This window comes from Lynx rufus, unplaced genomic scaffold (genome assembly GCF_022079265.1).
Source record: "Lynx rufus isolate CCGP_SWC_20201006 ecotype Redwood Valley unplaced genomic scaffold, mLynRuf1.p SCAF_9, whole genome shotgun sequence".
In the NCBI taxonomy this organism is placed as follows: Eukaryota; Metazoa; Chordata; class Mammalia; order Carnivora; family Felidae; genus Lynx; species Lynx rufus.
Genome location: NW_025814897.1, coordinates 57,429,832 through 57,451,826, shown reverse-complemented (window position 1 = coordinate 57,451,826; position 21,995 = coordinate 57,429,832). Strand labels below are relative to the sequence as shown.

Genomic DNA, 21,995 nt, shown 5'->3' with positions numbered 1-21,995 from the left:
GAAAAAGATTTCTAAAAAAAAATCCCTAAAAGTTCTTGATTATATGTTATGATTCCTTCTGGTTGGTCATCTTTAAATACGCCACTCAGAGATGACTCTCATACTTTAAATAATACCTGACTAATGCAAAGTGTGGTGGGGCTTACTGTCCCTCCTTCTGGATGCTAAATTCTTTTCTTTCTCTCTCTCTCTTTCTCTTCCTTTCCTTCTCTTCTCTTCTCTTTTTTTCTAAATCGAGAGAGAGTGAGGGGGAGAGGGATAGAGAGTATCTTAAGCAGGCTGCACGCCCAGTGCAGAACCTGAGGTAGGGCTCCATCTCATGACCCTGAGATTATGACCTGAGCTGAAATCAAGAGTGTATGCTTAAATGACTGAGCCACCCAGATGCCCCTGGATGTAAAATTCTTAATACTGCTAAAGATTACAGTAGCCTTACTCATACTGAATTTGTCAGCAACAAAACTGGTTTCTTTCCTTGTTTGTGTGTTTGTTTGTTTGTTTTTTGGGCATGAATTACTGTCAAGACATCTTCCTCATCACATGATTTACCACAAAATTTTTAAGCTTGAAGATAACTTATTTCCAATTTTGGTTTGGTTTTTATTTTTCTGAATAGCAGTGGACTTATTTTCCCTTGACTCCCTTCTGTTTTGCCATTTCTCTTGTGTTTTGCTTGTGTTTGGTTCTGTAAAACTTCAACAAAAGATTGGACTTTACTGAAGTTTACCTTTGCCTTAATTATAAAGAAAAGCTTTATTAACTTCAGCTTCCTTCAGACAACAAATTATTTGAAACTTTGGTATAAAATGGTGCTAATGGTATTAAAGATCTTTCTCATTGGTTCATTCTACAAAAATGTTTTAGGCCACTGAGTCTTACACTGAGACACATACCTAGAGACCATCCCTATCTTAAAGGAAATCTTCTAGTTTGGGGAGGCAGAGGCAGCGACAAATAATTATAACACGGGTAATAAATGCTACTACCATTGAGAGAAGTGCAGAATGTTATGAGGCCTACAGGAAGCTGATGTAATTCTCTCTGGGTTAAGCGGGAAAAGCTTCACAAAGGAGAGAGCGATGGATCAGCTTTGGAAGTAATCACTGTATAGTGAGAAGGAGAAAAACCATTCTGGAAAGGGGAAGTGGCATATATAAAGTCATAGAGGAGACAGGGTATGGCATATCCAGGAATAGATGTCTTAAGTCTGGGGAGGGGAGAGGTATTGCAGGAATGGAAAAATGTGGCTGGAGTGGTAGATTGGGTACTGTTTATAAATCTTGTAGGCAGAAAGAAGCCAGGAGGATGATAGGGTAAGGTCTGTGTTTTATAGAAAACCAAGGAAGCAGTGTTGATGGTAGATGGAAAGACAGAGAGTCCAAGAGAGCAATTAGGCTACCATTTAATACACACAGAATCTGTACCAAATAGATATTGGAGGATTAAAAAAATTTTTTTTAATGTTTATTTATTTTTGAGAGAGAGAGAGACACAGAGACAGAGTTGTGTGTGGGGGGAGAGGCAGAGAGAGAGGGAGACACAGAATCCTAGATAGGCTCCAGGCTCTGAGCTGTCAGCACAGAGCCTGATGTGGGGCTCAAACCCACAAACTGTGAGATCATGACCTGAGCCATAGTTGGATGCTTAACCAACTGAACCACTCAGGTGCTCCTAGATATTGGAGGATTAGATGAGAAAAGCAACCCTATTATGGTAAGTAGTACTCCCATTTTACAGACGAAGAAACACAGGCTTTGGGAGCGTAAAGATAAATATTAATATTTATCCTGTGGGTGGTAGCTTTGAACGCATGTAGTATAGCTCCAAATCCAGCACTCTTTCTAATTTTGGTATCATTCCACCTTGTGGACTAGTGTGAATGATTCTTTGACTCAAACAGAGCAGAAATTAAATCCAAAGGATTTTGTGCTAGGATGATGGATATAGTGGGACAACCATATGGTGGTCTTGTTCTGCCTACATCTACAGGGCCTCCCTCTCTGCAGCATTCCTATACCTGTATTTGCATCTACAACATCTTTTATTGTGTGTCTCCTGTTGATTTGACTGTGCTGATCCAATGCAGGCTGCCTAACCATGTCTAATTGTTTGGGCCATTTCTGGACTAAACAAGGAAGCTTACTGCTTTCACTCTACTCTTGTTTAATATGTACATTTGCAAATTCTGTTGATCTCTGTTACTTTGTCTTTCTCCAATCCATGTGTCTTAGTCAATTTGGGCTGTTATAGCAGAATATCATGGACTAGGTGGCTTATAAACAACAGACATTATTTTCTTATGGTCCTGGAGGCTGGGAAGTCAAAGATCAAGATGCTAGTAGATTTGGTGTCTTGTGAGGGCCCACCTCCTTGTTCACGGACTCATTTTCTTGCTGCGTTTGTCCTCACTTGGTTGAAAGGCAGAGGTCTCTAGCATCTCTTTCATACGGGCACTAATCCCATTCATGAGGGCAAAGCCCTCATGACCTAATCGCCTTTGCAAGGCCCCACCTCTAAATGCCATCACACTGGGGATTAGGTTTCAACATATGAATTTGGGGGGGGGGGCGGGGGTGAGGGGAGAGGTGGTAATGCAAACATTTAGCACCAGGCATTGATAGCTAGAGTCAGCAGGCCAGACCCAGCCTGCTGCTCATTTTTGTAAATAAAGCTTTTCTTGGAACACAGCCATACTTATTGTCTATGGCTGCTTTCATGCTACAGTAGCAGAGTGGACAGAGACCTTATGGTCTGCAAAGCCTGAAATATTTACTCTCTGGCCACGAGTCTATAGTCTTGGGCTACTCATTCTTTCCAAATCACGGTACAAATCAGGTTAATTCTTTAAGCTAAGGGAGCAAGATGCAACTTGAAATTTGAGTATTTATTAATTTTTATTAGCAGTTAATTTAGTAAGTACTTTAAAGTTGACCCACTAATACATATATGAAAAAACACTTTGGTGCCATTTTTTTTTCATTGAATTTCTCATATTTTCCTACAATTCCAAGAAATTTATATCCCTGATATATATCCCTATATCCTTATAGGGAAGTTTCTACATTCAATGAATATCAGTTATATAGCCAACACTGTACCAGACACATTACATTAAATCACATTTAATCATTCATAATAGTTCATTTAAGGGAGTTATTGTTACCCTTTTGGGAATGGGGAAACTGAGGACTAGAGATGTTGTGGTGTGCCCAGAGAGTATCTGAGTGGTATCCACAGCCCGGGATTTTGTACTTAAGAAGTTATCAGGTATACTCATATGTTTGGTAAAGTGCTATATTAAAAAAAAGTATTTAACTGAGTGACCAACCCAGGCAAGCACTGCTAATAGAATCACAGAAGTACCTCCTTCATACTGTGTGTAGGGGGGATTCTGCCCAAATTTGGCATTGTTACCACATAAAAGTAAAGAACAACCTATTCCCCAAGCATGTGGGATAACAGGTTTTATAGTTTATTAATAGTCGTACCATATTAATAAGATTAAATATGTTAGTATCATCATTGCTTCCGACCGGGTGAAGTTTAGATTCCTTAGCCTAACTTCATAGAGAACCTTGTTGAAGGTTCTCTATAATCTAGCCCGAGCCTACCTTTCTGGCCTGTACAACCTTTCTGTTTTAGTTAAACACTGTTTTAGTTATTCACTGTCCAGCCTTTATACTTCATGCTTTGTTGTTCGCATGAATTGCTTTTTCTCCCATCTTTTTAATTAAATTTTACCAGTTAGACTCTGCTTCGTCCCATCTTTTTTTTTTTTAAATTTTTTTTTATGTTTTTATTTATTTTTGCGACAGAGAGAGACAGAGCATGAGCAGGGGAGGGGCAGAGAGAGAGGGAGACACAGAATCGGAAGCAGGCTCCAGGCTCTAAGCTGTCAGCACAGAGCCTGATGCGGGGCTCGAACCCACAGACCGTGAGATCATGACCTGAGCCGAAGTTGGACGCTTAACCGACTGAGCCACCCAGGCGCCCATGCTTCGTCCCATCTTAAAGTCTTGCCTCTCCTTCCCAGCCCTGGTTCTCTTCCTCCTGTGGGTGGGCGGATGAGTATTGCAGTATTGGCTTGTAAGCTTCACTAAGCAATTGTTTATTTTGTGATATTGCATCTGTCATCATCTCTGTTGTTATTTAAATCTTTTTAAAAACTTTATGAATTTGTCTTCATTAATAAGCTATATTATAAATGCTTTGGGCAAAGGGTCTCATACTTTTTTTTTATTTTCAAGGGTTTTAAAAAAATGTTTATTTATTTTGAGAGAGAGAGCATGCAAGCAGGGGAGAGACAGAGAGAGAGAGAGAGAGAGAGAGAGAGAGAGAGAGAGAGAGAGAGTCCCAAGTAAGCTCCATGCTCAGTGTGGAGCCCGATATGGGGCTGGATCTTGTATCTGTGAGGTCATGACCTGAGCCGAAATCAAGAGTCGGATGCTCAACCAACTGAGCCACTAGACGCCCCTCAAGTTTTTATTTAAATTCCAGTTTGTTAACATATAGTGTAGTATTAATTTCAGGTGTCATGCCTTGTTTTGTATGTTTTTTCTTCCCACAGCAACTCCCTTCTTCTTCACTGGTCATTCCTCCTTTAATTTCCTAATCTCTGGAAACTTTTTTCATTATTCTTACATACTTTTTACATGATAACTTAATATTTTTGTTCCTTTTGTGACTTCTACATTTATATTGCTGTTTCTTTTTCCACTTGTTTATTGCTATTTCTATGCTTAGTGTTTGTTTGTTTGTTTTCTTTAAGCAGGCTCTGTGCCCAGTGTGGGGCTTGAACTCATGACCCCTAGATCAAGAGTTGTTGCTCTACCAGTGGCGCCAGTCACATGCCCCTGCTTAATGTTTTTTGTTTTTTTTTTATGTTTGAAATTATAAGGCATTGAGTCTGGCAACTTGCATCTCTCGTTTAATCTAAATGGTTTTCTATCTTTCTATCTTATTATTTCTTTCTTATATCTCCCATTATTAAAAAGTCTTTATATAAAATTTTAATGGCAGAATAATCATGCATTATATAGACTGTCTGTAATTAGCCTGATCATTCTCTCAAAATTGGACTTTTAGGTTATTCTCAGTTTTTGTTTTGCAATTATGAATAGGTTGCAATGAAAATCTTTTTATGTAAAAGTTTTTCTGTATTTTAGATTATTTTTTTAGATTCCTGGAGATTAATTATTAGGTCAAAAGTTGTAAGCATTTTATATGTTCTTGGTATGTGAGCTGTAACATTTTGATTTCATTAGTTCTTTGCCAAAGGATAGTTTTAAAATACAAGCAGTATAAGTTCATGTAGTGGTAATCTGTGGTGTTAATTACAGTACTTAAGTAAACAGTCTTAAAGTTTGGTATTAACATTTTATTAGCTTTTAACTTTTTCTCTCTGCCCTTTTTTTCCCCAGGTAACCACTCTTTATATTGCTTGCTATAAATTGTTATTTGTCTTGGGCAAGTGGGGAAATGAACAGTTGCGTTAGTTTAAGACAGTTAGTACTTGGACAGTTAGTACTTGGCTGTCATCTGAACTCTTAGAGTTAGAAGGAGTAAACCAAAAAATAGTAGATAAAATAGAAAACACTTTAGTTTCATTTTAGAATGGATTTGTGGTTCACTCTGCATGTCTCCACCTTCCTAATTCTAAATGATATGCTTAATTTAACATTAAGATTTCTCCTTTCACTTACTCTATTTGATAGTGGTTGTTTGGTGGATAGTACAAGTAGGTAACCTTGAAATTAATATGGATAATGCCCTCTTGTATCCTGTGGATCTCTGCACTTACATATATTTTGTTATAGAAGATGTACTTGGATTCATTGTCTTCCTTTTGCTTTTGTGCACCTCTATCTCTTGCTGTTCTGTGCAGCTCTTTTTTTTTTTTTAAAGATTTTGTTTTTAAGTAATCTCTACATCCAATATGGACTCAAACTTATAACGCTGAGATCAAGAGTCACATGCTCTACTGACTGAGCCAGCCAGGTGCCCCTGTTTATGCAGCTCTTAAATGTTTAGTTTTATAACTCTTTGACATTCTATAATTGTCTCACCCAACCAAGTATGTTTTTCCTCCCCTAGAAAGATTTTAAGTTTCTTTAGGACTTGGAACACAAATGTTTTTACCTTTACTGTATCCCTTTCTTGATTTTCTCGAAGGAATATTCTCTACTTTTGTATTCTTCCTCACTGCTCATTCCTTCTATAGTAATGGTCTGTTGTCTGATGATAAAATTTTGTCTTTTCCACTGCTTATGAAAAATGTAGATTTTGATTCTGGCTATGATGGAGCAGATTGTAGCAGACCAAAACTCCTGTTGAGAATAACTAGAAAAGCCTGATTTAAAAAAAAAAAAATCTAGGGGCGCCTGGGTGGCGCAGTCGGTTAAGCGTCCGACTTCAGCCAGGTCACGATCTCGCGGTCCATGAGTTCGAGCCCCGCGTCGGGCTCTGGGCTGATGGCTCAGAGCCTGGAGCCTGTTTCTGATTCTGTGTCTCCCTCTCTCTCTGCCCCTCCCCCGTTCATGCTCTGTCTCTCTCTGTCCCAAAAATAAAAAATAAAAAAAAATAAAAAAAAAAACGTTGAAAAAAAAAATCTATATGAAGGCATTGATACGTTGCTAAAGCAGCCAGGACTTCAGACATTTGTGGTCTCTTGGCGAATGGAGAGTGTAACTTTAAGAGGTGGAAAGATAGCAAAGCTTTCTTCATGGGGCTGGGGATACAAAAATTGTAGTTCAAGGCTGACAGAGCAACAAGAACTTGAGAGGCCAAGATCCCAGAGAGAAGGGAAGTACATTTCCCCACTCCCTTTTCTCCCTCTACCTGCTTTTTTATCTTAAGGATTTGTTGATTCTTAAACTGTGGAGGGTAAAAAAAGGGCTAAGAACCTTCACAGAAAGCTACTGAAAAGCAAAGGATTCTTGTAGCAGTTCTTTAATGGAGAGAAAATTTGAAGACCTTCCAAGGGAAGTAGTCCTGGTAAACACCCGGACTCTCAGTTGGACCTCTGAAGGGCTACAAAGCAGGGTAAGCTTTACAAGCTTTACAAAGACTGCAGCCAGCCTTGAATCCGCTCCTGTCCTGATTGGATTGCGAGGTGATCTGCCCTCATTCTAAATGCTTATGGAGAATATGATGAATCCTCTGTAGGAATGTGATATCATCCAGAGCCTCTACAGTTTTTCATACACAATGAAAGACATTCTAATAAAAATTACTGGGTAAACCAAGAAACCAGACCAGGAATTAAAGCAGACAGTATAGTAATAGATTCATGGTATCCCAGTCATCTGATAATTTATTCAGTGTCTCTAATTGAAGGATATTTAGGTTGTTTTCAGTCTTTAGTATTGTGAGGATCCACAGTGAACATTATTTAAAAAAAAATTTTTTTTAAGTGTTTATTTTTGAGACAGAGAGAGACAGAGCATGGGCAGGGGAGGGGCAGAGAGGGAGGGAGATACAGAATCTGAAGCAGGCTCCAGGCTCCAAGCCATCAGCACAGAGCCCCACACAGGGCTCGAACTCGTCAACCTGAGATCATGACCTGAGCCAAAGACGCTCAACCGACTGAGCCACCCAGGCGCCCCCACAGTGAACATTCTTATACGTAACATCTTTGTACACATCTGTGAGATATCTTTAAGATAAAGGATACCTTTGCTAACTCGTCTTTATCAAACTCTTTGATTTTTGCCAATCTGATAAAAAGAAGTGTTTTGTTTTTAAAAGTTCTTGGTATCTTAAAATATGAGTGACATTGAACACATTTTAATATGTTTATAAGTCATCTGAATTTATTTTTAAATGTTTATTTATTTTGAGAGAGAGAAAGAGAGTACATGCAAGCAGGGGAGGGGCATAGAGGGAGAGAGGATTCTAAGTAGGCTCCGTGCTTCTTCCTTCAGGGGGTCAACCTCACAAACCACAAGACTATGTCCTGAGCTGAAATCAAGAGTTGGGTGCCAACCTCTGACTTTATTTTTGCTATAAGCCACCTGTTCATGTTGTTTGCCTATTGTTTTATAGGGATTTTAGGCTTTAAAAAAATTATTATTAAAGAAGTAATAAGGAATTGTGAATAAGAGCACAGATTCTGGAGCCAGATTGCTTGGGTTCAAGTCATAACTCTTTCACTGATAGCAGCATAGCCTTGGGCAAATTAAATGCTCTATAAAATTGGGATAATAGTATGTCCCCTTTGGGTCATTATAACGATTAGATGAGTTAATAAATACAAAGTGCTTAGAAATGAGCCTGGCATAATGTAAGTGTTACATAACTGCTGGCCATCATAATGGTGTCGCAGGTGGTGATAGAGATGGAAATTACCCAAAGAGAATTTTTTTTTTTAATTTGCCCAAGGATAAAAAGCTAGTAAGTCTGAGTATTCAAATTAGGATCTAGGTCTTGGGACCTGAGTCCAAAGTTCTTGTTCTTTCTGATGTACTGATAAGAATTTGAATGTACAGGGGTGAAAACTCAAGCATAGCCAGGTACCAAGGAATGATTAACTTTGGATTTGGGAGTTGTTAGGGTTAACATCTTCCCAGTACAGTTGAGTGAGTTTCTTTTTCTAATTTTGTATTGAGTATGATTTGTCAGTGATGCTTCATTCCTGAGGTTTTGGTACAATTAGAAAAATGCCTGTCTTTTATTTTGTTTTGTTTGTTTGCCTTTATTAATAACCCAGTCACCCCACCCCAGAGAAAATCCTTTTCAGGAAGGACCTTCAAGGAAGTATAGCTGCTCCTCCAGTTCACATTAGACTGAATGCAATACTCTGTTTAGGTCACCAGCCACAGGGATGTGTCATTCTTAAGGCATCATATCCTTAGAGAGTTTCTCTTCCTGTTAAACATAGTAGTAGTTGGAGGACAGGCATTAAGAAAGTATTACAACCAATGGATTCATTTACAAATACCAAGATATTCAGCACCTCAGTGACACCTGAAGTAGTTTCTAGCTTGTCTTTTCTGTGCAGTGAAGGAAAGGTGAGTGGTTGTTTCTATGCTACTGAAACACTTGAAAATCCCTATAGAAGCTGGTAGAGGAATTGGGTTTGGGACTAACTTCTCTGGACTAAGGAGGGTAGTGGTGTTTTTAGTCTCCCACGTTATCAATATCATTCACCAAAATATTAGATTTGTTACCAAGGATGAGCCTACAATGCCACATTATAATCACACAGTCTGTAGTTTGCTTTAGAGTTCACTCTTGTATGTTCTTTGGGTTTGGACAAATATATAATGACATATATCCATCATTATAATATTGTACAGAGTATTTTTTTATTAAATTTTTAAAAATATTTTATGTTTTATTTATTTTTGAGAGAGACAGAGACAGAGTGGGAGCGGGGGAGGGGCAGAGAGAGAGGGAGACCCAGAATCTGAAGCAGGCTCCAGGCTCTGGACTGAGCATCAGCACAGAGCGCCATGGTGGTGTTTAAACTCACAAACTGTGAGATCATGACTTGAGCTAAAGTCAGACGCTTAACCAACTGAGCTACCCAGGTGCCCCTGTATAGTGTGTTTTTACTGGAGTAAGAGTTCTCTGTGCTCTGCCACCTCATCCCTACCCCCCTCCATTCATGGCAAACCCTGGTCTTTTTTTTTTTTTTCTTTTGTCTCCATAATTTTGTCTTTTCTAGAATGTCATGTGGTTGGAATCATTCAATATGTAGCTTTTTCAGAGTGGCTTCTTTCACTTAGTAATATGCATTTAAGTTTCCTCCATGTCATTTCATGTCTTTAATAGCTCATTTCTTTTTAACACTAAATAATATTCCATTTTCTGGATGTACCACAGTTTATTTATCCATTTACTTACTGAAGGATATCTTGGTTGTCTCCAAGTTTTAGTGATTATGTATAAAGCAGATAAAAATATCTTTGTGCAGGTTTTTGTGTGGACATAAGTTTTTAACTCCTTTGTGTAAATATCAAGGAGTACAATTGGTGGATCATATGGTAAGACTGTTTAGTTTTGTAAGAAACTGCCAGACTGTCTTCCAAAGTGGCTGTACCATTTTGCATTCTCACTAGTGGTGAATGAGTTCCTGTTGCTCCACATCCTCGCCAGCATTTGGTTTTCTCCATGTTTTGGATTTTGGCTATTCTAATAGGTGTGTAGTGGTATCTTGTTTTAATTCATAACTCCTTAATGACCTATGATATGGAGTATCTTTTTATGTGCTTATTGCCATGTGTATATTCTTGGTGAGGTGTCTGTTAAGGTCTTTTACCCATTAAAAAAAAATCAGATTGTTTTCTTTTGAATTTAATAGTTCTTTGTATATTTTTAAAAAACTTATAATTTTTTGGAAGTAATCTCTGCATCTAGCATGGGGCTTGAACTCACAACCCCGAGATCAAGAGTTGCATGCTCTACTGACTGAGCCAGCCAGGCACCCCTAGTTCTTTGTATATTTTAGGTAATAGTCTTATGTTTATATCAGCTATGTCTGTTGCAAATATTTTGTCCAGTCTGTGGTTTATCTTCTCATTCTCTTGACATTGTCTTTTGCAGAGCAGACATTTTTAATTTTAATGATGTCTACGAATTATATTTTTGATAGTATATATGAAAAGGCATCACCATACCAGGGTCATCTGGGTTTTCTCCAGTTGCTCTGCTCTAGTGGTAGCATTGCAGGTGTTTCAGCCATAATTTCATCTTTTGGAGTGGAGGAATCTGACTTATGACCCTAGAAAGGCAGAGGGAAATAAAGAGAAAAAAGTCCCACATCAGCAGACAGCAGCTCTTGTATTATAAGTGATTGTTTTTTTCTTTATTAAAAGGTGGGGAACCTGAAAGGTTAATAATGATTGATAAATGTCTTAGTATAATTAATAATGTTGATTTTATACATGTTTTCCAGTCAGCTTTAAGAGACATTGTAAAAGGCTGTGATTTAAAAGGGGAGATTTTCGGGGCGCCTGGGTGGCTCAGTCGGTTGGGCGGCCGACTTCGGCTCAGGTCATGATCTCGCGGTCCGTGAGTTCGAGCCCTGCATCGGGCTCTGGGCTGACAGCTCAGAGCCTGGAGCCTGTTTCGGATTCTGTGTCTCCCTCTCTCTGACCCTCCCCCGTTCATGCTCTGTCTCTCTCTGTCTCAAAAATAAATAAGCGTTAAAAAAAAAAAAATGGGAGATTTTCATTTTTCTGGCCCTTTTCTGTTCCATTTCTCAATAGTTAAAGCAGATTGAAACACCACATTTCAAAAAGCTTCAAAGAAATTATTTAGATATTATAGCTACTCTTACGTAAGTTTAAAATCTAATAGCATTTTTACCATCATGTTAAACTTTAATAGAGTATTTCAGAATTTGGAGAAACATATTGAGTAGTAAATTAAAATGAAATAAAAATATTGTTACTGAATCATTAACTTTACAAGTTATCTAGTGTGTTGCCACCCTTGTCTCTCAGGTAGAAATGAGATCTAAAGAGATTTTAATTTTAGTCCATGGTGTGTGTGTGTGTGTGTGTGTGTGTCTCAGGAAAGCCCAAGACCACCCAGTTATGATGATTCACCAGCAGTACTAATAGGACACTGCATATAGTTATGCTCATGGCTATGAATTATTATAGTGAAAGGATATAATTCAAAATCAGCAAAGGCACATAAGACAAAGTTCAGGGGAAACCAGATGAAAGCTTCCAGAGTCCACTTTCAGTTAAGTCACACAGAACATGCTTAATTTCCCTAGTAACAAGTTGTTAACAACACATGTGAAATGTTGCCAACTAGGGAAGCTCATTAGAGTTTTTATTAGGGGCTGATGATGGGCACCCTCTGCCTAGCATGTGCCAAAATTACAGACTCCCAGCCTGAAAGAAGGTATTCACCATAACTGTATTGTTTCTATAAATAATTTAGGTGTAGTAAATCTGTACCTAATCAGTTGTGGGGGTGCAAACTCTACTGAAATCCAAGTTCCTAGGCCCCAGTCACCCAAGGGCCAACCTTGTAAGTGGGCCTTTTGAGATAGGCAGTGAGGCCTGCTATGTTAATTCTTTTCTACATTGTGTGTATGTGTGTGTGTGTGTCCGTGTGTGTGTGTGTGTGTGTGTGTGTGTGTGTGTGTGTGTGTGACATTTAGTATATAGTGTACTTTTATTAAATGTTAGCTGTTTTTATTTATTATAGGGATTCTTCATTGATTACTCCTACTTCTATTAATTGTGATCTTCTGCATTCCTAGGAGGTAGGTTGGCCAGTATTTTGATCTTTATTTGATAGATGAAGAGACCAAGGCAAAGAGAAGCCTTGGCATTTCTAAATACTTTCACTTGATTGACCGAGCAGGTATTAGAATCTAATATGGGTTTTTTTTGCAAGTCCATAGGATAAAGATGGGATTTTTTTTTGCCATGTTGACATTTCTAGAGGGCATTAGTAAAATGGGAAATAGGATTAAATATTTAAATTAGTGTCATGTTGGATCAATTCACAGTTTTTTTGTATTTATGTAATTTGTGAATTTGGGGGCACAATGCCATTTAATGTAGCACAGTTCTGTTGGGGCAAAAAATGATCTTGACTATTTAGCATTTTGTATTGTTAAAGCATTAAACATCATTAATCTTTAAAAAATTTTTTTTAATGTTTATTATTTTTGAGAGAGAGAGACAGAACGTGAGTGGGGGAGGAGCAGAGAGAGAGGGAGACACAGAATCTGAAACAGGTTCCAGGCTCTGAGCTGTCAGCACAGAGCGCTACGTAATGCTCAAACTCACAAACCATGAGATCATGACCTGAGCCCAAGTCAGAGGCTTAACTGACTGAGCCACCACCCAGTTGCCCCTAAACATTATTAATCTTAATCTGAGATTAAGCTAATCTATATTAGTACTGATTTTGGTGAATGTAAATTGGTACTTCACCTCTACCCTACCCATTACCTTTTACTCTCAAATAAGTCAAGGCCCAGATTTCAGTCAGTATGCTGAGTTCCACTTGGCCTTATATATAAACTTTGAGATTTCTATTAATAGGTGTCCGAAAGTTAATTTAACTTGCAATGTAATATACTTATCAAAGCAATTGAATAATTATATTTTTTTCTTGTTAAGTTGTAATTGCAAGTAAACCATACCAAACCACAACTTCTTTCTCTCTCCAATACCAGAGACAATTTTGTAGTTAGTAGATTTTATTGCATTCCACTATACTGGCTGAAATAGTTTATAGTGTTTTCATTTTCATTATACTCATTTGATCCTCATAATGGCCGGTCATAATACTCTGATTTTACAGAAGAGGAAGTAGTTGAGATGAGTTCTCCAAAGCTCTGGAAACTTCTAAGTTGGGGATCAGGCTTTTAACTTTGTATTATTTACACTATGTGATGAAGATGGTAAGCTCTTTGGACATTTTGTTCTAAATGTTAGCAAGACCGTTTTCAAGAAAACAAATTCTCCAACAGTAAATAAAAATTGTCATCATTTCCACCAGGCCACCACTAAAATATTTTTGGTCCCTTGTGTTGGATAGTAAATTTATAAGCCTGAATAAGACTGTCTTCCTCTTGTTGCTCCTCAAATAAAAAAAAGGTTTGGAATTTTTAAAAGGAGACAGGAGAAGAATCTTATACTTTGTACCAGAAGAAAATATGATAGAATTTGCTATTATATTTTGGCCTGGGGAAGGTCTTTCCAATTGTACAAAAATACTGAAGCCATAAAAGGAGAAGTTTGATTAATATAACTACATAAAAATAACCACTATAAGCAAAGTCAAGGCAAATGATAGACTAGGAAAAGTATTGCTAGTTATGTGACATAAAGCTAATTTACCTTAAAGAAAGAGAGCTTTTACAAATCAAGAAGAAAAAGTTAATATAAGGAGTAAAGAACATTTCATATCAAAGTAAATGCAAATTACTCAAACATGAAAAGTACTCAATTTCACTCATAAAATATGTATATAAGATACAGAATTTCGCCTATTAGATTGGCAAAACTAAAATGTTTCAACACTTGTTGTGTTGGAAAAGGTATGAGGAAATGGCATTCTTATGCATTGCTGGTGGAACTTAAATCAGTATAGGCTACCGGAAGGAAGGAAGACTTGGTATTGTCTGTCAGAATTACAAAAACACGTAGGTACATATTCTTTGACACAGTAACTGTAATTCTAACACTTTGATCTATGAATATACTTGCAAAATGATATGCATGCAAGATCATTCATTATAGCATTGTTTGATAACCTTTGGAGATTTAACACCCCCCCCCCCACCTTGATATCTGTATTTTGGTCCTTCTCTTTATTCTAGGTATTACTTTGTCTTCTCTCTCTTTTTTTTCTTAACCTGTTTTACTAGAGCTTGGTTTATGGGTCATTTCATAGTTTCACCTAAAAGATGCAACCATCCGGTTGTCTGTTTTAATCAGCAGAAATCTACTCTGGCAAATTTAAGCAGAAAAAGAATTTATTGAAAAAGAATATTGGGTAATCCAAAATAACCAGCCAAGTAGCCAGAAAACTTGGCTTGGAAAATAGCAGCTAGGATCCAAGAGCAAAGTCTGTATAATATGAATTCTTTGGAAGTTCTTTGTGACCTAGTGAATTTTTAATTGTTCCTTGTTTGCTTTAAGGAATATATATTCTATTCATTGAGTGCACATATATGTAAATATATTAGGATAAAGTTTGTTAATTTTTTTGTTCAGTTTTTCTACATTTTTACTTCCTTTTGGACTGCCTGATGTGTTTTTAGTTGTGGTGTGTTAAAATTTCTTACCATTATTTTGGATTTATTAATTCCTCCTTATAATGTTATTAGTTTTTTTGCTGTGGTATATGTTCATACAAGTTTGTGATTATTATATCTTCTTGGTTGGGTTGCCTTTTTAATCATTATTTGATTTCCCTCTTTATTCCTATTAATAGTTTTCTGTTGGTTTTGCCATTTACTAGTTTTGTGGCCTTAGGCAAGTCATTAACCTCTCATTTTCCTTCTTGTAAAATGGGTATAATACCTACCTTACAAAGTTTCTGTGAAGATTCACTGAGAAAATATATATGAAGTATTTTTTTTTTCAACGTTTATTTATTTTTGGGACAGAAAGAGACAGAGCATGAACGGGGGAGGGGCAGAGAGAGAGGGAGACACAGAATCGGAAGCAGGCTCCAGGCTCTGAGCCATCAGCCCAGAGCCTGACGCGGGGCTCGAACTCACGGACCGCGAGATCGTGACCTGGCTGAAGTCGGACGCTTAACCGACTGCGCCACCCAGGCGCCCCTATATGAAGTATTTTACATGTGATAGGTTCTCCATAAATGGATTCAAAGTACTGTATTGCCTTAAGGGTTTTCTTTTACCTCTCTGCTTCTCCTTCTCTATTAAAGCATCAGATTTTAAATACTGTTTGCCTATAATTAGAAATGTGCTTAAGGGATATGATGAAAATAGTCATCAGGACTTTTTTTAAGTGAGTGAAGGTGGTGGAATGTTTGCCTCCCACATGCAAAGTCTAACAGTTCTCTAGTACTTGTAGGCCTTTAAGTTACTGTTCCCTGCTTCTGCATTAGATCCAGTGTTTCTATCTTCCATATTTCTTAGGTATGCTAGAGTCTTTCAGAATAGTTGAGACAACTGAAAAAGGACAAAAGTCAATTTTTTTGAGGAGCCTACTTGTCTACAACAAATATTTATCAACCTTAGTGGATATAGAGTTCTTAGAAAGTCTTAAAATTAATACTGTATTTTGACTACTACATATACATAGAGTTATATAGAAATGTCACATTTAAGGAGTGTAAATGTGGACTTTTCCGCTCCTTTTTGTTAGCATTTAGAACTTATTTATTTATTTATTTTGAGAGAGAAAGCGCGCGTGAGTGAGCGCACACGTTAGTGGGGGAGGGGCAGAGGACAAGGGAGAAGGAGAATTTTTTTTTTTTTTTATATAATTTATTGTCAAGTTGGCTAACATACAGTGTGTACAGTGTCCTCTTGGTTTTGGGGTAGATTCCTGTGATTCATCGCTTATATACAACACCCAGTGCTCATCCCAACAAGTGTCCTTCTCAGTGCCCATCGCCCATTTTCCAGAGGGAGAATCTTAAGCAGGCTCCATGCCCAGCATGGCGCCTGATGCAGGGCTTGATCTAACAACTCTGAGATCATGACCTGAGCCAAAATCAAGAGTCAGATGCTTAACCAAATGAGCAACCCAGGTGCCCCTAGAACTATCTTTTATTCCTATTCTTAATTCGGATTTTTATCATCTATTTATATTACCCGTGTGTACTGTATGTCTCCTGTGGTCCTGGATAGCTTGGACTTAAAAATATAGAGAGATGAGGGTAGAAAACAGAATTTCAGCTAAGAAAACAGTGTAGAAAGTTTAAAAATATATGGCATGGATCTATTGTAACTAAACAGTCAAGGGTTAAGAGATCCAATGCTGGAGAAAGATGAAGTTGTGATCTGTCTTTGGAGGGCCTTGAATGACAGATTGAAGAGTTTTGACTTTCTTCTATAGGCCAATAAAAACCACAAAGGTTTTAAGGGTAAAAAAATCAGGTTATATACTGGAAATATTTACAGGTTGGATACAGGAAAATACTCTGCTGGCAATGGCAATGTTGAAAAAGAAATAGAAAGATACAGTGTTATGAATAAAACTTCAGCTCATTTAAAATGTTACTTAGTAACATTGAACTAAGAACTTTAAGTATAGTTTTTCCTTGAGGTCCTTTTACATGTTATTTTACCAGGCCCTTCCAGACCATTCTATATAAAATAATCTTTTTCTTTCATCCTACATTTATTTTCCTCCATAACAGTACCACCAGTGGTATTATGTACACACTTGTTTGTTTACTGTCTGTAAGATCCTAAACTCCACGAGAGCAAGGGCTTTATGTGTTCAGTGCTTCTGAACCAGTGCTTAGAACTCTGCCTCATTTCTACCCTTTAATAAATATTTGTTAACGAATGAATGACTATTCAAATTAAGATGACTACAATTTTTCATGTGGTTTATAATGTGAGGACAGCAGTAGGACAAGGTTTGGGGTTCTTTCCTAGAAACTTCTGTTAAAAAGTGTTTCTTTTCCCTTTTCTCCAGAGTTTATATTCAGAGCACCAATCAAATTAAGCAAGCCTGGGGAACTTCGTGAGGAATATGAAAGCCTGAGAAAGGTATAGTATACACATTATCATATCACTCATATTCTTAAAGTAAATTGAAATAATGACATTAAAGAATGCTTAGTGGGTTTTTAATTTACAATGCAGAGCCTTTCTCTGTATTACCTTATACCGTAGCTATAATAGAAGTAGAGTAAACCTTAACTAAGAACCTCTTTTTAGCTGTCCTTTCAAAGATGAAAATGTAGCTCACCAAGCCTATCTTACACCTGCAACATGGGGGTATTCTTGGCATTTAAATGTTGGTTAAAAGCTAACATTTAAGCTTTAATAATAATAGCTTGTATTATTTTTCCTTATCTTGCAAAGTTCCTCTAATTATGTGTAATTGGTGTTATCTTTTGTTGCTTTTACTCTGTTATGTACTCCAGAAGAACTGTAACTTAGGCCATTCAGAGGGTAGTGAAATAATTTCCTAGGTGGAGAATGTTTACCACTGGGAAAGCTTTTAGCTACGTTCACATCATCTTATTTTAGATGTTCTCAAGCTAATTGTCTGGGAATCACTTAGAGAATTAAGATGTCAAAAAGGCTGGTAATAAGAAGAATGTTACAAGATGTGTATCATCCTTCCCCAGCCCTTTCCCTATACCACCACACCTTACACACCTCCGTAAATGATTCTACATGTGGATATTTAATGTTTTGTAAAGGTAAATAATCCACCTAATCTGAATCAGACATCATCATAAAACAGGTGAGACAATAACATTATTGTGGCATTTTATATTGAATGGAAAAATCAGTATTTAAGGAGGTCACATGAAGGAGAAAATAGAGAACTCTGTTAATAATTAATAATGTTAATTATTATACATTTTTTGACTTTCTCTTTTAAGTGAGAGTGTCAAATGTTGACTTGGGTCCTCATGCTCCCTTTTATTTTATTTTATTTTATTTTATTTTATTTTATTTTATTTTATTTATTTTTAAATCATGACCTAGTAACTTTTTTTTTTAAATTTTTGTAAGTGTTTTTTAAAATTTACCTTTAGAAAGAGAGAGACAGAGCGTGAACAGGGGAGGGGCAGAGAGAGAGGAAGACATAGAATAGGAAGCAGGCTCCAGACTCTGAGCTGTCAGCACAGAGCCCATCACTGGGCTCGAACTCACAGACTACAAGATCATTACCTGAGCCAAACTCAGATGCTTGACCCACTGAGCCACCCAGGCACCCCCTCATGCTTCTTTTATATTAGTATTATGAGGGCACTTTGGTTTCTGCCCTTTTTTTTTTTTTTTTATTTTTTTTAATTTACATCCAAGTTAGGATATAGTGCAACAATGATTTCAGGAGTAGATTCCTTAATGTCCCTTACCCATTTAGCCCATCCTGCCTCCCACAACCCCTCCAGCAACCCTCTGTTGGTTGTCTGTATTTAAGAGTCTGTTGTGTTTTGTCCCCCTCCCTGTTTTTATATTAGTTTTGCTTTCCTTCCCTTATGTTCATCTGTTTTGTATCTTAAATTCCTCATATGAGTGAAGTCATATGATATTTGTCTTTCTCTGATTGACTAATTTCATGTAGCATAATACCCTCTAGTTGCATCCATGTGGTTAGTCGCAAATGGCAAGATTTCATTCTTTTTGATTTTCGAGTAATACTCCATTGTGTGTGTGTGTGTGTGTGTGTGTGTGTGTATATATATATATATATATATATATATATATATGTATATACATACACACCATATCACCTTTATCACTCATCCATCGATGGACATTTGGGCTCTTTCCATACTTTGGCTATTGTTGATAGCACTGCTGTAAACATTGGGGTGCATGTGCCCCTTTGAAACAGCCTGCCTTGGGGCGCCTGGGTGGCGCAGTCGGTTGGGCGTCCAACTTCAGCCAGGTCACGATCGCGCGGTCCGGGAGTTCGAGCCCCGCGTCAGGCTCTGGGCTGATGGCTCAGAGCCTGGAGCCTGTTTCCGATTCTGTGTCTCCCTCTCTCTCTGCCCCTCCCCCGTTCATGCTCTGTCTCTCTCTGTCCCAAAAATAAATAATAAACGTTGAAAAAAAAAATTTTTTTAAAAAAAAAGAAACAGCCTGCCTGTATCCCTTGGATAACTACCTACTAGTGCAATTGCTGGGTCGTAGGATAGTTCTATTCTTAATTTTTTGAGGAACCTCCATACTGTTTTCCAGAGTGGCTGCACCAGTTTGCATTCCCACCAGCAGCGCAAAAGAGATCCTCTTTGTCTGCATCCTCGCCAACATCTGTTGTTGCCTGAGTTGTTAATATTAGCCATTCTGACAGGTGTGAGGTGGTATCTCATTGTGGTTTTGATTTGTATTTCCCTGATGATGAGTGATGTTGAGCATTTTTTCATGTGTTGGTTGGCCATCTGGATGTCTTCTTTGGAGAAGTGTCTATGTCTTTTGCCCATTTCTTCACGGGATTATTTGTTTTTTGGGCATTGAGTTTGAGAAGTTCTTTATAGATTTTGGATACTAACCCTTTATCTGATATGTCGTTTGCAAATAACTTTTCCCATTGCATTGGTTTCCTTTTAGTTTTGCTGATTGTTTCCTTCACTGTGCAGAAGCTTTTTATTTTGATGAGGTCGCAATAGTTCATTTTTGCTTTTATTTCCCTTGCCTTCAGAGACGTGTTGAGTAAGAAGTTGCTGTGGCTGCAAAGAGGTTTTTGCCTGCTTTCTCGTCTAGGATTTTGATGGCTTCCTGTCTAACATTTAGGTCTTTCATCCATTTTGAGTTTATTTTTGTGTATGGTGTAGGAAAGTGGTCCAGGTTAATTCTTCTGCATGTCGTTGTCCAGTTTTCCCAGCACCTCTTGCTGCAGAGACAGTCTTTATTCCACTGGATATTCTTTCCTGCTTTGTCAAAGATTAGTTGGCCATATGTTTGTGGGTCCATTTCTGGGTTCTCTATTCTGTTGCATTGATCTGAGTGTCTGTTTTTGTGCCAGTATCATACTGTCTTGCTGATTATAGCTTTGTAATACAGCTTGAAGTCCGGGATTGTGATGCCTCCAGCTTTGGTTTTCTTTTTCAAGATTGCTTTGGCTATTTGGGGTCTTTTCTGATTCCATACAAATTTTAGGATTGTTTGTTCTAGCTCTGTGAAGAATGCTGGTATTATTTTGATAGGGATTGCCACTTTGGTTTCTGTTTTTAAATCACTTACACAGTGTTTTTCTACTTAAGAAGAAATTATTTTTAGCGACCACATCAAAAGAACCACAGATTCTTTTTACATAAAATTCCAGAATCTGCAGATACTTAATTCTGATATACTTTTTTTACAAAGAATATGGAAAATTTAAACCTATCAGCTTGAAGATAAAAAGAAAACAAGGATTGGAGGTAGAAAAAGAAGGTTAAACAATGCATAGTAAGAGCTGAGGTTTTTAATAAGCTTTGGGAGAGAGAAGGAAACCTTGGGGAACTATGCTTTTATTCTTATTAGGAAGGAGGGACAGAAAAGCGGTTTTAAAAGGGATTGATGGCAGAATGTTTTTAAGGGAAGCTAGGGCAGTCTCACCCTATATAAACTGGATTGGGCTTGAAAAACGCTCACCTATGTCTTTTGGGTTAAATAAATGACATATAAAGCTCCCTCCACCCACCTGCAAGTACCCAAGTTATCTGGCATCCATTGTACAACCTGGAAAATGCAAATTCAAGTCATAAAATCAAATGGCACGAGTATGGCATATCTGTACAGTAGACTAATATTCAGCAATAAAATGGAACGTGCTACCAGTTGGATGAACCTCAGAAAGATGCTAAGTGGGAAGAGCCAGATACAACGGATGCACATCATTGTATGATTCCATTTACAGAAAATGTCCAGGATAGGCAAATATATGGAGACAGACAGTAGATTAATGGTTTGTTGGAGGAGGGGATGGGAATGGGGAGTAAGAATAAATGGGCCTGTGTGATTTAATTGCAGTGGTGAAGATTTTTACAACTGATTATGGTGTGTTCCACAAGTTGGTAAATTTACTGAAAGTCACTGAAATTATACACTTGAAGTGGATAAATTATGTAACATGTAAAATATGCCTTAATAAAGTTGTAAAGGAGAATTAAAAGGCGCTAGACATCTAGATGGAGAACTTGATAGAGAAAAAGGTGTCTCTTAGAGTGCATATTTTATTTTCTAAAAGAAAACAAAGTAAATATATAATTATTTGGATGTATATTTAGAGAAGGAAGATCCTTAAAAGTTTCCACTCAGCAAGGGATGGTAGGTGGAAATTCATTCTACACAACTCATCATTACTATTTGATGCATAACATGCTACTGATATACTTTTTATTTGGTATATTTTATTTTGTTTAAGTGATAGTAAAAAATTTTATAAGGGCTATGAAAAGTTAATAAGAAATTTTATTCTTGGGGCGCCTGGGTGGCTCAGTCGGTTGAGCGTCTGACTTCAGCTCAGGTCATGATCTCACGGTCCATGAGTTCAAGCCTCGCGTTGGGCTCTGTGCTGACAGCTCAGAGCCTGGAGCCTGCTTGGGATTTTGTGTCTCCCTCTCTCTGCCCCTCCCCTACTCATGCTCTGTCTCTCTCTGTCTCAAAAATAAATAAAAACATTAAAAAAATTTTTTTAAAGAAATTTTATTCTTCTAATTCTAGTTCTTTTAGAAGATACTTACTTAGTAATCATAGATTATCCTACCTATGGGGGGAGTATTATGCTTAAGGTTACTCTGAGTTTCTAAATTTTATGATTCTGTGAGTGGATTTATATTTCCAAATATGTTTAAAACTTTCTTCCTGCCATGTATCATATATAATTTTGGGGTTTTTTTTGAAAAGAAAAATAATGTAG

At 37.4% G+C, this 21,995-nt stretch overlaps 1 protein-coding gene across 1 annotated transcript in view; it reads left to right on the top strand.

The window, feature by feature from the left end:
* RNF169 (ring finger protein 169) overlaps window positions 1–21,995 on the top strand; it is a 109,500-nt gene that overhangs the window by 17,322 nt on the left and 70,183 nt on the right. Inside the window, exon 2 of the mRNA XM_047071427.1 lies at window positions 17,103–17,176. Coding sequence (XP_046927383.1) covers window positions 17,103–17,176 — 74 coding nt within the window. The remainder of the gene's footprint in view (window positions 1–17,102; window positions 17,177–21,995) is intronic.